Source organism: Xenopus tropicalis, chromosome 4 (assembly GCF_000004195.4).
Source record: "Xenopus tropicalis strain Nigerian chromosome 4, UCB_Xtro_10.0, whole genome shotgun sequence".
NCBI classification, from domain to species: domain Eukaryota; kingdom Metazoa; phylum Chordata; class Amphibia; order Anura; family Pipidae; genus Xenopus; species Xenopus tropicalis.
Window position 1 is genome coordinate 112,362,638 of NC_030680.2, and position 17,588 is coordinate 112,380,225.

Sequence of the window (17,588 nt, forward strand, 5' to 3'; positions counted from 1 at the left end):
AAAGGCGATCAAAATAAAATTTTACTTTCTGACATCAAGTCAGACCAGTTAATGTACCAACAGGTAATATCCAAATGTTTTTTAAATTATCTGAAAGGGATTGTATTTTCTCTGTGTAGAAAAGTGGAGCTAAAATACACCACACATGACCTCATTGTGTAAAATCAGTGTTTTTATAAATTGCTTCATTAAACAAACATTACAAATATAACCTTGTCACACTTACCTCCCAGAGAACACTGCGGATATGTAAATTTCCCATTTCTACAGATTCCTGTTAAAGCCTTTTGTTTAGAGCTATACCCAGGCTTGCACTGAACATTTAATTTGCTACTATGTGTGTATATTCCATCAAGATCATTAGCTGATTCCAGTTGTAAATTATTAGTTTCAAGCTCTGGTAGGGAAACTTGACATTGTTCTGCCAAAGGATAAAAACAAGCAAACAAATATTATATAAGGATTTTATAAAGCTTTCTGCTGGCTAAAATATTAGAACGTACTTACTAGCACATTTTGGTACATTTATCCAACCAGAGTCATCACATGTAATGAAAGGGAGTCCAACTGGTGCAAATCCCTCTTTGCACTCAACTTTCAAAGAAGAACCTGAAGAAAAACTTTTGACATCTTGTTCTTCAATTATACCATTTGCTATTTTATCTGGAGAAGTGCAATTACCTAGTACACAAAAAGATTAAAATAAACATACATTTTATTGATATGTGTGCTGAAATCTGTAAGCAAATTCTGATTAGCCTCGCAACTGTTGATTCCACATGTGTATTAATCAATCATAATAAAATGGTATTTGCATATCTTAATCAAGGTCCAATAAGCTGTTGTATGTAATGTATGTAATAAAAATGTGTTGGCAGCTATTCACTGGTAAGGCTGTATCTTATTCGCTAACCTCAGAGAATTGAAGCAAACTCTTAACCTTTGTGCTGTTTATGATCTGGCATCCTGGGTTTATGATCCCTTGTGTTAAAACAGGGAAAGTGAAGCCCATGCTTTGTAAAAAAAAAAAAATGAAAAGAAAAAAAAAATGACAAAAAAAGAGACAGAAATACTGAAGCGGCTCTGTAAAATATATGACTCTTTGTATGTGCTTAGTCGAACGGTTGTCAGTGTCATTGTTGTCCTGTCCTTACACTTTATGTTGCTAGGCCAGCTCGACAATGGCATTAGGGTAGGGCTGTAGAGTGCTTGAACCCATACAAAAGCCACAAATTTGGTGATTGTTTTAATACCTTTATTGTAGTGTGCACTGATTTCTGCATAAGGCTTTATTACCAGTGGGTAGTCTTATGTTTTGCCAGAAGTACAGGAAAGTGCAGGAAAGTACAGGAAAAGAGGGGTACTCATTGTGCTTCTGCCATAAATTGGCCACGGCATTTTGCCTCAATTAACTGCAGCCAAAAATAGTGGTAGCAGTTTACAGGTTAGACAATTTTGGAACTGCAGTTGACTGGAGCGACTGATAGCCTGCTCTATATATATAAGGAAAAAGGAGAATAAGGAAAAAGAGAAATAGGAAAAGAGATAAGGAAAAATGACATGATGTAATCATAAATCAACCACTACAGGGTAGATAAGGGTCAGGTGGTTGATCAGGAGCTACCTTCTTTGAATAAAAAGGAAGTGAGAAACAGAGCCCAGAGATTAGCTCATTCTGGGACAGTCATAGGGGAGCACTGGCCTTGGATGCTGGGGTTTGAATGCCTCAAATGTCATTAAAGTCATGACAGAATAGGTAGAGTTTGGTTGCCATGCTGATATTAAGTGTCATAGTTGAAATTGCATAGCAGTTTGCTGTTTGGATTTAAAGTTATGGTTGCGCTACACTTTGCAATTTGCCTTTGATTTGTTTTATTACCGTATTTTTCGGACCATAAGACGCACTTTTTTTCCCCCAGAAGTGGGGGGAAAAAGTCCCTGCGTCTTATGGTCCAAATATAGCCTACAGCTATACTTTAAGAAAAGGTTTTTTACTTGCCCGTGTGGTCTCTGTGCAGGGCCCTCCTCTATATACCGGCGCTTGCCCGTGTGGTCTCTGTGCAGGGCCCTCTTCTATATACCGGCGCTTGCCCGTGTGGTCTCTGTGCAGGGCCCTCCTCTATATACCGGCGCTTGCCCGTGTGGAGGGCCCTCCTCTATACTCTGGCGCTTAGCTCTGGCGCTGTGCGCATGCACAATGACGCGCATGCCCATACGCATGCGCGTCATTCAAACTCATTCAAAGGCAGCCAGAGGGACAGAGGCGCTGTGGTGCGGCGCTGTGCGGGGAAAACTATCCTGAGGCCTGAGCAGGTAGGCTGCTTTTACATGAAATGGGGGCAATTCTTGTTGGGTGCTGCTGGTACAGGTGGGGGGCAATATGTTGGGTGCTGCTGGTACAGGTGGGGGGCAATATGTTGGGTGCTGCTGGTACAGGTGGGGGGCAATATGTTGGGTGCTGCTGGTACAGGTGGGGGGCAATATGTTGGGTGCTGCTGGTACAGGTGGGGGGCAATATGTTGGGTGCTGCTGGTACAGGTGGGGGGCAATATGTTGGGTGCTGCTGGTACAGGTGGGGGGCAATATGTTGGGTGCTGCTGGTACAGGTGGGGGGCAATATGTTGGGTGCTGCTGGTACAGATGGGGGGGCAATATGTTGGGTGCTGCTGGTACAGGTGGGGGGCAATATGTTGGGTGCTGCTGGTACAGGTGGGGGGCAATATGTTGGGTGCTGCTGGTACAGGTGGGGGGCAATATGTTGGGTGCTGCTGGTACAGGTGGGGGGCAATATGTTGGGTGCTGCTGGTACAGATGGGGGGGGCAATATGTTGGGTGCTGGATGCCCTGATTGATAACGCCGCTACGTCAGAATTTCTCTTCATACTATTATACCGGTAACATACAGTGTTTAGGCCTGAGGGCCCTTTCACACATATGCAGCTGTGTTGTTGCGTTAAAATCTCTGCTGCGTGTATGCGTTTTCTATGCATTTTCTGTTCTTTATTTACTGTTTTGCAGAAATACGGTACCAGTACCGCCCCCTCACTAAGATGTCCAAGCAGAAGAGATGCACATATAAAGTTGGTTTCAAACTGGAAGTTATAAAATATGCAAAGGAGCATGGCAACAGGGCAGCAGAGAGACACTTTGGACCACCTCCCTCTGAAAAGATGATAAGAGAGTGGAGGAAACAGGAGGATCAGCTGCAAAAGTTGGAGAAAAGTAACTTTACGTGGGCATGCTGCAAAGTGGCCAGAGTTGGAGGTGGACATAAAGGAGTGGATCACACATCACCGTGAAAATGGCTTCTTGGTCTCCACAAAAATGATCATAAATAAAGCAAAACTCATTGCTGTGGAAAAAGGAATTCAAAATTTCACTAGCTCACCATCATGGTGCTACAGATTCATGAAGCGATCTGGCCTTGCTATGCGCACCAAAACAAAAATTGCTCAAAAAATGCCCAAAGAATACGAGGAAAAGATCTTGTCTTTTCACAAATTCGTCATTGATGCCAGAAAGAAGAATCAATTTGAACTAAGCCAGATTGGAAATATGGATGAAGTCCCGCTTACTTTTGATGTGCCATCCAATAGAACAGTAGACCACAAAGGAGCAAAAACTATAACAGTTAAAACTTCAGGGTATGAGAAAATTCATTACACGCTTGTGTTGTCCTGCTGTGCAGATGGTACTAAATTGCCACCAATGCTCATCTTCAAAAGGAAAACTTTTCCAAAAGAAGCGATTCTTCGGGGAGTCGTGGTGCATGTCCATGACAAAGGATGGATGGACGAAAAGGGAATGAGGCTCTGGATTGAAAAAGTGTGGTCCAAGCGTCCAGGCGGGCTTTTAAAAAAACCATCCTTGTTAGTGCTTGACCAGTTCAGAGCACATATCACCGACACTACAAAAAAGAACTTTAGAGAAGTCAAAACCCATTTAGCTGTAATTCCCAGTGGTCTTACCAGCCAGCTGCAACCTCTGGACGTGTCCACCAACAAACCATTTAAAGTGTTTATGAGGGAAGAGTGGAACAAATGGATGGCTGCTGGTAATCATGATCTTACACCTACTGGAAAAATAAAAAGGCCCACTATTACCCAAGTTTGTGATTCAGTTAAGGATGAGATCATTGTACATTCCTTCAAAAAATGTGGCATCAGCAATACCTTAGATGGGACTGAAGATGATATGTTATATGAAAATACTGGTACCAGCACCAGTAGTGACGAAAGTCCTGTTAGTGATTGTGAGGATCTGAGCTTTCTAGATTCTGACTCTAGCGATGAGGAGTTCTTGGGGTTCTCATAAAACAAGCAGAACCTTTACCATAAATCTTCAACTTTATTCTAATTTATTACTGAAGTCTCTTGTTATTGTGTTTTACAGTACATTTTGTCTTTTGCTGACTGTATTTGTTAATAATGGTTCTAAATGGTTCTAAATGCTGTTGTTTATTTACAGGGTTGATTGCATGTGTTTATGACTGTGATGTTGGGTTTTAATGCACATAAAATATTTTAGGACACTATTTGTTTCAGAATCTTTTTTTCTTCATTTCCCTTCTCTAAAAACTGGTGCGTCTTATGGTCCGGTGCGTCTTATGGTCCGAAAAATACGGTACGTTGGGTTGAAAAACCCAACCTACTGTTCAGCTTATTCTGGCACTTTTTCTTCCTCTTCTTCTTCTTCTTATGCTTAGCTGTGCACAGTGCCCATCTGCCCAAACCCCACTGACACAGAGTGTTATTGCTTAATTTAGTAGGTATATTTCCTATATCATAAAATATATGTAGTTACAGGTAGTGACCTCACAAAGTAGGAGGGCTTGAGGATAAAGTTTTATAGTATACTGTAGCACCATTGTGTCAAAAATTAGTGAATCAGAATTAATGCCCTGGCATTTCAAGTACACAGAGGGCCAAACAATATCTACAAAAGAATCTTATATATTATCATATCTAATATAATTTTAATTTCTAGTATTCATGTAAGCATCAAAACAATGCTACTTTATACAACAATTTTGCACCACCTCCAAAAACTGTTCTGCACGTACTCCCTGAATTACATTCAGATACTTTTAAAGGTTTCCTGTCTAACAAATGGAACCCCAGTATGCACACCTGCTTTTGTGAGCTACACCTTCTCCTGTCCTGTTTGGCTCACACATGGGCTAGATCCCCACCTGCCTAAAGAATGCCTCAAAGCATGCCTTGCTATGTATAAGCAACTTATTATAATATTTTAAGTTAAGCATTTAAGAAAAATGCAGCTTGCCATGACATACATAATGCACATACTACCAAATGTGTCATCTGTTAGCAGATCATAAATCCCAATATGGTCATCATTACTTTAAATAAAGAATCAATACTTATAAGTTACACAAAATAAAATATGAATTTGCATGTAGTTCTGCCACGGAAGAAATGCTTGCCACCACCCATGCCACCTTCCACTGACTTGAATGGTTACCTCCTGTCACTGTTACATACAAATACACATTTTCAGGAACAAATCCACCTTTATTTGCAGGGAGAAGTGGCTGTCATTAATGGCAATAGCAGGTGGCACCTTCTGGCCCTTCTGTAAAATGCACTCATCTTTTATATTTTCTGACATCTGTGACTGTGGCATGCGAGCACAAAGCAAAGTCTAAAAGGCGTATGGTTGGTTTAAAATTTGTTAAGTATTTTTTCAAGTATTTGCCTCTGCTAGGTACCTTTTTTTCTAATTCTTCAAACTAAATTCTAATTGCTAGAATAAATGTAAGAATCAAATCATTGCTACTTTATCCAAACACTTTGCACTACCACCAATAACTTTTATTTATACTTACGCCCTGGAGTACATTGAGGAAATATAACTGTTCCATTCGAACATTCAGCTTTTAAAGGTTTCTTGTTTAATGAACGGAACCCAGGTTTGCACATTACCGGTATTTGATCCATGTGTGCATACAGTGTTTTTGTAGGGTTATCAGAAGATTTTATCTCGAGATTATATTGACTCAGTTCTTCACTGGATATTTCACATGGGACTTAAAACAAAGAAAAATAAATACATGTTGATCAGATAATTTTGCATTGTATTTGTATTGTACATGTATTTTACATGTTATTTCATAATTATAAAACATAGTAAATTTTCCAACCATAGTAATGTAGGAAATAGCCTTTAATGCCTTTAATTCATTGTCAAGCAAATGCATTTCCTGCATTACAGTGTCCTACAACCGTGCATTGTGCATTTAATGACTTATTATATTTAAAATCAGAATTACAAAAGCTAGAGGCCAGTGGCACAAGGCCCTTCTTTATGGCCCCATTCACCACCACTTCACATTACAGTTTGTTTTGAGTAGCACAATAAGGATTTAGGTATTCTGCTGCCAAATCTGGATATCACCCCTAAAAACCTGACCCTCCAATGACTGCTTTTTGCTGAACTTTGACTCTTAAAGTATGCCCTCCCTGCAAGCTCTTACATTTTCTACTGGCAGAAAGCTTCACTGGAAAGATCTAATTACTTTTGCCAGTATGGACCAGTTACAAACTGTAATTCCTGTAACTATACCCCTATGAATTACTACTGCCATAGAATACCTGTGCAGTTCACCATACAGTATATACATTATACACCGTGAACATTATGTAGGGCAGTGCTGTCCAACTGGCGGCCCGCGGGCCGCATGCGGCCCTCGACCCCCCTCTGTGTGGCCCCCCACCTGTCTGGCTGCTTTAATGGTTTACCCTTGTATAAGCTTTAAATGGTATCAGTACTGAGATTAACTGGCCCCCTGCATGGTTCTCACCTCAGATTCAGGCTGTAATCCCTCTGTATTGTTTAAACATGTAATCCCCTGTGCTGTTCACACCTTTTAATCTATGCATTGTTTACCCCCTGCAGTGTTCACACCTCAGGCTCAGTCTGTAATCACCCATATTGTTCGTCTGTTCACACCTCAGACATTGTATGCACTGCCTGAACTATAGGGCAGGGAGGGTGTGGCACACACAGGCAGCATAGTGTAGGCAGAGTATGGCACATAGGCAGCATAGGACAGGGAGGGCATGGCACAAACAGGCAGCATAGGACAGGGAGGGTATTGAACACATAGGCAGGGTAAGGCAGAGTATGGCACACACAGGCAGGGTAGGGCAGAGTATGGCACACACAGGCAGCATATGGCAGGTAGAGTATGGCACACAGGCAGGGTAGGGCAGAGTATGGCACACACAGGCAGCATATGGCAGGCAGAGTATGGCACACACAGGCAGGGTAGGGCAGACACAGGCATCATTGGGCAGGCAGAGTATGGCACACACAGGTAGCGTAGGGCAGGCAGAGTGCTGCCTGTGTGTGCCATGCTCTTTCTACCCTATGCTGCCTGTGGGAGGTGAACCTGACAGGGGTTTGTTCTGGGAGTTTGTTAGCAGTTGGAAATAGCCATTAAATGGTCCCTAAGGTGTGTAATTATGTACTGGGGATTGCTGTGCTATCCACAGGGGAAGAGGAGGCATATGGATTTTAGGGTGTGTCTTAATATGACATAATATAATTCTTTCACATATGAATGATGGTTGATATCTCTGCAGTGAGGACCAAGCATTTGGGTTTTTGCTGCACTACCACCATTGTGATAAAATGGGTGTGGGTGGTTGAAGTGGGTGTGGTTTAAAAGGGGGAGTGGCTTCCATTAGCGGCCCTCCACCATGTATGCGCGAGAAATTCTGGCCCTCGGCACCACAGAAGTTGGACAGCACTGATGTAGGGGATAAGAGAACCCTGCCCTCTATTCTGCCTGTGACATCACCCAGCCCGATTACAGGCAAGGAATGAGCAGATTGGCTGGCTGGAAGTAGAAAGGCCTGGTGCTTGCTAAAAGCTCCAGAGGACATCTGGGGCTCCCAGCAAGGTGAGGTTATAAAAGGTCCCCTTCTGAAGCATCCATCCAGAGAAGCAGAGAAAGTGATAGAGTTGAATGGCTGTGAATGATGTGAATCTCTGTGAAAAGCTGTGCTTTCCCTGTCATGGGAAAAGCTCCAGCCCTATAAAAAGAGTGTTCTGCATCCTGCTCAGCTGTCTGTGGATGCCTTTTGCCAGCCATGTAATTCCACAGTGATTTATCCACCAGAGGGAAGGTATTGATAGGGTCCAATGTGTGATCCCCTGTGTGAGGACAGAGTTTTATTGAGTCTCCTACGTGGGAAGCATGTTCTTAAAACTAACAGAAAAAAACTGCTTCAGTTTTTAGGTAGATAATACATTTTCTTAATAGAAGGTCATCCTGCTCAGGAGCTAAAAATACAACAGGCTTTTGACTGGGAAGGCTGTGTGAATAAATGCATTTCCACAGGTATCTGCTCCTGTGTGCCACCCCCTATCTATACAGTGCTGCCTGCATTTGGCCAGGCTGTATTTATGAGGGACAGGAGGCATTTAGGCATCCACCCTCCCACCCACTACTTTGTGTTATTCTGTTATGTGAGTTATAGAGTGGCAGTGTCCACTGCCGGCATTGGGGACCTGTACTTTAATGCCTTGTACCCACCATTACTATCTTAGGGGGCATGTGCACTGTACAGTTCATGCAATTAAAAATGCAGGCTTACACAGGCAGACATTTACTTTGATTAAAAGTCCTGCCTGGATTGAGCACTGTAATTGTTAAGATGAACTTAGGAGAGAGAGGAGGTTAGGAGAAAATTCATGTCTCTCACTGCAACAGCAGTGCCATCTCTTATTGGCTACTATACTGAAGGGTGTGTTTAGTAACCTGAGAAGAACTGAGCATGCTCAGTAGCCAAGATCCAAAGTGTTGAGTGGGTTAGAGGAACAGCAGGAATATATATTGAGGAGATGCTACAGCCTTACTATTAACCTTTTACCACCCAGAGTGGCAGGTATATAAGGTTTCAGAGGCTGTTCACTGATTAATACTGATTATTTTTTTGTGGATTTACAGTGTCCGTTCAGAACATTCTTAGGTTGAGAGTTTTGTAAAGCCAATAATAAATATATAGCAATTGGAAGATCAAGCAGTATTATCACCTACATGAACAGCTAGCTTAAGGTTTTGTATGTTTGTTTTGTCAAACCAAATAAATGATAGGATAAATTATGAGGGTTCGATTAAATATTAGAAGAGTATCATAATATATTTTGTAGAGACATATCTACTAAGTCTGTGAACAGTCTGTGTATATTTATTCAGATTTATGTCATGTAATTAAATAGAGTTCCATGGAAGGTGTGGAAAAATTGTGTTACTTCATTCACCAGGTTAAATAAGACATTGGGTAAATGTTCTGAATGTGCTAAATAAGCATATTTGCACTGCACTGGCTTTATGCCCATCAATAGAAACCAGCTTGCATTTTTCCATGTTGTCACATTTCCCAGATAGTTTAGGAGAAATATAGTTTTTTTGGACCAGGTTCACTTGTGCATTCATTGTTTCAAAAGTCAGAACTACCAGGACAGAAACAGAAAGGGCAATATAATAAATCTGCAAAACCTGCAAACTTTCAAAAATCTGTGGCATGGTAGGCTTGGGTATCCAATTGTTTGGACCAGAGTAAAATCTACAAATGTGCATTTAGTATGATGTAAAAAGTGAAACAGTTAGAGTTGGCCTTTTTTTTTTTTTTTTTTAGTTTTTTTGTTGCTGTGTTTTTTTTGTTAACCATTTGCCTTTCAGCAGCTTGAATTTTATAATGCTGTCTGGTTAAATTTGCAATACAGTAGATAAATCCTGAGGTTAGATTTCATGCTAACATTAAAGGGTAAGTTTCTACCTTTATTCATTCTCATGTGAGCTCAACTGCAGCTCATTCAGCTATTTCCTAGTCCAGTGAAACGCTCCACCCCCTTTTCTTTGCAGAGCTTTTCTTTTCTATCTTTTCTCTCTGACTGTGGAGATGGTCAAAGACATGCTTGACTGATTTTCATTGAAGCAGAGGCAAGCAAGCATGAGCAGCAGACACTGCTTCAACCTTCTTCACAGCCAAAGAGAGGAGAGCTCTGAAAAGAAAAGGGGGTGAAGCTTCATGCTAGACAAGGAAATAGATGAAGGAGCTGCAGTGGAGATGCTTGTGAATTAGAAACCATATGATAATGAATCCATGGAGAAAGGTATGTTATTTCAGGCACTATTTAGAATTAATTTTAGAGATAGAAAGAAAATTAATTATTCTTTAAAGCCAAATAAGAAAAACACAGGTCTTTAGAAACTGTTCAAGCTCAGGACAAAAAAATTTTATCACAGCATTTTGGTGAAATAAAAAGATTAACATTACAAAGAAACAAATGAAATGATTCTGCCAATGAAAATACACTACTTCTTTGCTTTTAGGTGATAACCTGAGCTTGAAGTGAATTAGCTTTCACCCTGTCCTTAAATATGTAGGGACCCATAGGGTTAAGCTCCTTATGGTGCTATCCCTTATCTTTTCCTTATCTGTGCTGTTATAGGGCAGAGCCCTCTACACTCAGATTACAGTTATTAGGCTTTCCCTAATAGGTTAACCCAGGTTGACCACTCCCCTTGGCAGACTATATAGTGTCTTGCACAAGGAAGTGTCTTCCTCTCTGGCTGCTGTTGTCTCAAGGCTTCACGTCATTGAGCCTGAGGCATTAGGCCCCAGTAAAGAGAACCAGCTATTTCTAAAGTCGGGGACAGGGCCCCGTGAATGAGAACAAGCCAGCACAGTCAGTTATATGTTATAGCACCCTCTAGGAGTGGTGAGCTCAGATAGCTTATTTAGTAAGGGCAGCACTAGCCCCATCAAAGGAGACTGTAAGGGTTTAGTCCAACCCAGGCTTTGTATGCCTTGCTGTAGGGACCACAGTTAAGACATAGGATTCAGGCAGTATCTCCCCTGGCTGGAGGGGATCCGTTCCAGTAAAGGGCATCCATCCTGGGCATACAGCCAATACTCCACATATCCTTCAAAATGGGCTATACTGTTCCTTAAGTTTCACATCTGCTATTATTCACTGTGACCATCCAATCTGCTGTGTCTGTGAGTATAATCCCTGCTGCACTATTAAGTTGTGCCTTGTCCAATAAACTTGTACTATAGTTCATCAGCAAGAAACTTTCTGGTGTCCATTATTCTATCTGCACCACACAAGCTCTATATAGTTGTAGTTCAACTACACCCTCAGCTCCATTAGTACCTCCCATATAGCGGAGGCCCACTCCTGTGTATTAAGGTCGCATGTAACACATGCTCTATATACCAATTACTAGCCTTGGTTTTGCCATATATAAGCCAAACAAGTGTTACATTTGGCGCCCAACGTGTTTTTTGGATTATTATATTCAATTTATTTAATCCGGAATCATTGCCTTGAGGGACTGAGCTGCTGTGTGTGTGGCTTTAAATTTTGCTGACAGGCACTGCCGGACGCGATAGGCAAAGGCGCCAGCAGTCCTGATCGTAAATCCTAATCTGTAATTGGCCGTGGGTTCGGGCTTGAAAAGTTCCCCCGAGTATCCCCATTGACTAGCGCCACTGTCAATCACTCTGTTACTAGTTTTGGCGCTCTTTTGCTGAAATCCCGTGTGAAGTAACCTGTTTACGAGATTTCACCGGGGACGGGGCAGGAGCTGACGTCACGGCGTCATCTTACGACTCGCATTGTGAGAGTGAGACGTGTGCCTTAAAGCTCCTGTGCCTACTGATTGCAAAGCGGTTAGCGGCTGCTACCGATTACAATTTCTGCTTCTAAAAACAACTCGGTAGCGATTACCCTACCTGGGGACCCAGAGGGAATAACCGGCGACCGAGAAGGAGGTGCTGTACCGTGCCATCCATGCGGCTGTGGGACAGACCAACCGGCCAGACAACCCCATAAAGCTATCTCAGCCTTACCTTGCCTTCCGAGCGGCTGCAGGAAGGTCGAGCGGCAGACTGAGCATTTCCCCGGGTGCAGTTAGGACCAGCGGCTGCGGCCTAACCAACACCGGAGGACCGTGACTACAACCGAGGCTGCGGGCTACTACCATTAAGCGACCGCATAGTTAAACCCAAAGCGGGTATATAACTGCGGACTACCCTATTCAGTGACTGCATAGATAAACCGCATAGCGGGTATATAAATTGCAGACTTTACCTAAAACTCCCTGAGTCAGCGCATAGTAAAATCCTAAAATGGCTGACGCTACCACCCCCCGTCAACTTACCCCGGAAACCCCGGAGAGTAACCCTGAGCTGCTGCCCCCACACCCCTACACATGGTTAGGCACATTTGGGGAAAGGTTTGAGGAGGACGGCTCTAAGTGGATTGAGGCGTTCTGTGGCTGCTGCTACACGGAGATATCCCAGGCCCGGCGAGACCTGGAGCCTAGGTGCCCCTTCTGTAAGACCCGATGCTGGGCTGAGCCTCTGATTTGTCCACAGGGAGTGGCTGGAGAAAAAGGTGCCAGTGCTACACCAACTTCATCCAGGCCTGCCACACCCATGCCAGAGAAGGCACCGCAGGAGCCAAGCCAACAGTGCCCTGCTGAATCATCAGGAGACATACTATTGTCCCCATCAAAATCCTCCAGCAGTGAGGACCTGTACACAGCTGCTGCTGCCCTAGCTATCCAGCCAGTAGTGGTAGCTAAAATCGAAAACGTGGCCCCTACTGATTCCACTCCTACGGATGAGGAGAATGTGCAAACATTGCTAAAGCTGGTAAGAGGCCGAGGAAGGGCAAAATCCGAGAGTCAAGGAGAGCCAAGCTCAGCATCTTCCACAGGGAGTGGTATGTTGCTAGAGAGCACCACCCGCCGCAGGTACCCTAAACCAAACTGGGGCCTGATGGACCTTGGCCCGCTACCAAAATGTACTCTTCCTGAAGGGGAGCACCGTTTGAGCCTATGACACCCGTCACACCACCCAATGATCCCACCGTTTGTTTCCCACCGGAGTGGCCGTGCACACCACCGCCACCATATGCGGTGAACTGTTACTAGCCTGGGTTTTGCCATATATATATGTATATAATGTATATATATATGTATACAAATACTTACCAGCTCTGCTACACGTTGGATACTTTATCTTTTTATTATTGCATCTTTGGCGCATTTCTTCTTTTGAAATCCATCCTTCCTTACACAGAAATTCAACTGTTTTGCCATCTTTAATTTCAGTGCTTCCATTTACAAATATATTATGTTCATCCATAACAGTAAGCGTCAGTAAACAAGAGCCTGCAAAATAGAAGAAGCCCTTTGCTTAAAAGATGCCAAAGCGTGAACAAAAATACTTTAAAACATATGCATACACACAAATAAAATATTGCACTATTCCCTGAACACACAGCAGTCCTAGTATTTCATATTTATACTCCATTTACTGGTCACAGAAGCCCCTTCAGAGATGAACTGAATTGACCAGATTGCCATGCCCTCCATGAATTTATATTTCTTCTGCGTCCCTCCATGTCAGTACACAGGGGTAGTATCGCCCCTCCCACACAGGAGGTAGGACCTATACCAAGCCAATTAAAATGAATCCTGCCCTATAAGACTACCTGACTTCCTCCTCACCTGTCCTACCAGACAGGTAGGTAGGATCTCCCTCCTCACTTTTTTTTTTTTTTCCCTTTTTATTTTTTACTTCTGTGTAGACATAGTAACATAGCAACATAGTAAGTTGGGTTGAAAAAAGACATATGTCCATCAAGTTCAACCATAATGCCTATATATAACCTGCCTAACTACTAGTTGATCCAGAGGAAGCCTCTCTAATTTGCCGCAGAGGGGAAAAAAATTCCTTCCTGACTCCAAGATGGCAATCAGACCAGACCCTGGATCAACTTGTACTAAGAGCTATCTCCCATACCCCTGTATTCCCTCACTTGTACTGAGAGCTATCTCCCATAACCCTGTATTCCCTCACTTGTACTGAGAGCTATCTCCCATAACCCTGTATTCCCTCACTTGTACTGAGAGCTATCTCCCATACCCCTGTATTCCCTCACTTGTACTAAGAGCTATCTCCCCTACCCCTGTATTCCCTCACTTGTACTGAGAGCTATCTCCCATAACCCTGTATTCCCTCACTTGTACTGAGAGCTATCTCCCATACCCCTGTATTCCCTCACTTGTACTGAGAGCTATCTCCCATAACCCTGTATTCCCTCACTTGTACTGAGAGCTATCTCCCATAACCCTGTATTCCCTCACTTGCTAAGAATCCATCCAGCCCCTTCTTAAAGTTTTATAATGTATCAGCCAGTACGACTGATTCGGGGAGGGAATTCCAGAACTTCACAGCTCTCACTGTAAAAAATCCTTTCCGAATATTTAAATTGAACCTCCCTTCTTCTAAACGGAGTGGGTGCCTTCGTGTCCGTTGGAAGGACCTACTGGTAAATAAAATATTAGAAAGGTTATTATATGATCCCTTTATATATTTATACATAGTTATCATGTCACCTCTTAAGCGCCTCTTCTCCAGTGTAAACAGACCCAACTTGGCCAGTCTTTCTTCATAACTGAGATTTTCCATACCCTTTACCAACTTAGTTGCCCTTCTCTGGACCCTCTCTAACTCAATAATGTCCCGTTTGAGCACTGGAGACCAAAACTGAACAGCATTTTCTAGATGGGGCCTTACCAGTGCTCTGTAAAGGGGAAGAATAACCCCCTCCTCCCGTGAATCTATACCCCTTTTAATACAGCTCAAAACCTTGTTTGCCCTTGCAGCTGCTGCCTGGCATTGCTTGCTACAGCCAAGTTTATTATCTACAAGGACTCCAAGGTCTTTCTCCATTATGGATTTGCCTAGTGCAGTCCCATTAAGGGTATACGGGGCTTGCATATTTTTACATCCCAGGTGCATGACCTTACATTTATTTAGACACAGAGGGATGTTTCCCGGGTAATGGAGAAGAATTTACCTGATGCCCCAAATACACAAAATGTTCAAATTGACGCCTATTGGGAAGAAATGCAGGTGTGGGCATACCCATGGTCCTAGCCTTGCGCTAAAATAGCCCTCCTGCGCTACTCCCAACTACGCACAGTATTCAAACTGACGCCTATTGGGTAGGCTACAGGTGTGGGTTTTTTCCACATTTTTACCTGTAAGCTAACTTAGCCTCTATTTTTTCCTATTTTTTTTTGCGAGGACTCCTGCCCTGTGAAATGATTGAATTAAGGGCCATGGGTATGGATATGGGCTAGTGTCAGCCTAGCCTGAATCCGGTGAGTATGATTCCTCAGTTTCCACTATGTGTCGTAACACTCAGTGCACTGGGAAGCTTGCATACTGATTAGCAATTATATCCCTCAGCTGAAAGCTGTCAGGGTTCTTGCTAGAGGTCCCATCCTGCAGGTAAGGTGCATATGCTTCTTTTTCTTATAATTTCTTATGTGTTATTATGAGCCTGAGTCCTTTGTGCAGACACAGTGGGTATTGTGCTCTTTATTACACCAGGTGCTTCCCTAGCTGTTTGGTGTTGCACTGCTGCAGACGTATGGTTTCTCCTTCCTCTCTCGTATTGTGTGCTCACAATTAGCAGCCTTCCCCAGGCTTTACTGGAGTTTGCATTCTGCTGACAAGCAATGCTTTCTGGTTAGCTGCTTGTGTATTCCTGGGGCACTTTGCTAACTTTTGCTAGTTTTTTATCCTGAGTCCTCCTTGCAGACACAGCAGGTATTTGTGCTCCTTAATTAACCAGGCACTTCCAGCACTTGTTGGGGTTTCTAACAGGGATTTGCTTTTTTCCACCAAGCCAGTGTTATCTGGTAAGGGGCTTGTTTTCCTTTGGGTCTTTGACATTTTGAGTTTTATTGTGAGCCTGAATCCTCGGGGCAGACAGGTGTACTGTGCTTTTTTACAGTATTACTCATATGTTTCTCTATAGAGATTTCTTTTCTATCTGGTGGCTCAGGTGTGAGCCTAGTTGTAGTTCAGTGTTGAACTGAACGAGTGTTGGCTTGCGTGTCCGCTGGCCCCTGTCTTGGCCCTTGGCTCGCGTGTCCGCTGGCCCCTGTCTTGGCCCTTGGCTCGCGTGTCCGCTGGCCCCTGTCTTGGCCCTTGGCTCGCGTGTCCGCTGGCCCCTGTCTTGGCCCTTGGCTCGCGTGTCCGCTGGCCCCTGTCTTGGCCCTTGGCTCGCGTGTCCGCTGGCCCCTGTCTTGGCCCTTGGCTCGCGTGTCCGCTGGCCCCTGTCTTGGCCCTTGGCTCGCGTGTCCGCTGGCCCCTGTCTTGGCCCTTGGCTCGCGTGTCCGCTGGCCCCTGTCTTGGCCCTTGGCTCGCGTGTCCGCTGGCCCCTGTCTTGGCCCTTGGCTCGCGTGTCCGCTGGCCCCTGTCTTGGCCCTTGGCTCGCGTGTCCGCTGGCCCCTGTCTTGGCCCTTGGCTCGCGTGTCCGCTGGCCCCTGTCTTGGCCCTTGGCTCGCGTGTCCGCTGGCCCCTGTCTTGGCCCTTGGCTCGCGTGTCCGCTGGCCCCTGTCTTGGCCCTTGGCTCGCGTGTCCGCTGGCCCCTGTCTTGGCCCTTGGCTCGCGTGTCCGCTGGCCCCTGTCTTGGCCCTTGGCTCGCGTGTCCACTGGCCCCTGTCTTGGCCCTTGGCTCGCGTGTCCGCTGGCCCCTGTCTTGGCCCTTGGCTCGCGTGTCCGCTGGCCCCTGTCTTGGCCCTTGGCCCGCTGGTGTGTGTCGTGGCCACTGGCCCGCGTGTCCGCTCTGGGTGGTCTTTGGTGACCATGGTTTATTTGGCCACTAGCCCTTTATCTTACCTGCTTTGGGCTTGTGTGGTGCTGGTCCTTGCCATTGCCCTTGGCCCTTGTGTTGTCATATGGACTTGAGTGGTCACGGGCTCTTGTTGTTGCCTTTGACTCATGCACCCGGGGGTTTTGGTTGGCCCCTTGCTTGCATGGCTGCAGGTCCTTGCTGTTGTGGCTTTCTTGTCCCTGGATGCTTGTGGTTGCTGACCTTTTCCTGAGGGATTGGCTCATGCGTTAGCAGGTCTCAGGATAGCCTTTGGTGTTGGTGACCGATTTTGTTTGTTGTGGCCCTTGGTGCATGCGGATTCTGGGCTTTGCCTTAGTTATAGCCTTGTGTTGTCTTTTGGGCCATGGGCATGCATGAGGGTCTGCTCTCTGGCAGTTCTTGAGAAGAATAGGGTCATTGCCTCCCGGGACTTCTGACTTGGTTCAGTGCTCCAAAAGTTGGCATGCTTGCAGTGGGAGTGCTCATACATGGATTCACATTCGGTGTTTAGCAATGTTTGGTTGTTTTGGGTGCTATGGCGTGTGTGCTAGCAGCCTTCCCTCTCAGGGTTTTGTCTGTGTGGTTGTTGCATTGGCACACTAGTTGTGCATTCAGGCCAGCTAGCTCATGCAACATTGTTTTGGTGGGCATTGCCTGGCTTCTGTGCCATTGGCTATATGCATTTTGACTTTTTGATTCAGAAGGGTGTGCTGGTTCATTAGCTTCTTATGTTCTGCAGCTTGGTTTGAGCTTTGAGTGCTGCATTGTCTCTATACAGTTGGACTTCTTCATGTTGCATCAGCTCTTGTTGGGTCTTCTTTTGGTAGGTGTAGACAGTTGTCCACTCTTTTTTGAGCTGCTCCCATTGA

The 17,588-nt window shown here is 44.5% G+C and overlaps 1 protein-coding gene across 5 annotated transcripts in view; it reads right to left on the minus strand.

Moving 5' to 3' along the window:
• The window catches only part of cfh (complement factor H), a 161,336-nt gene that overhangs the window by 58,662 nt on the left and 85,086 nt on the right, over positions 1-17,588 (minus strand). For 2 of the 5 annotated variants that reach the window (XM_031899959.1, NM_203887.1), the window contains 4 exon segments: positions 13,037-13,216; positions 5,846-6,046; positions 508-681; positions 227-421 (listed from right to left, as the gene is read on the minus strand). The exons of the other annotated variants lie outside the window; for them this stretch is intronic. In XM_031899959.1, the coding sequence (XP_031755819.1) occupies positions 227-421; positions 508-681; positions 5,846-6,046; positions 13,037-13,216 (750 nt within the window). 5 annotated transcript variants of the gene reach the window in all.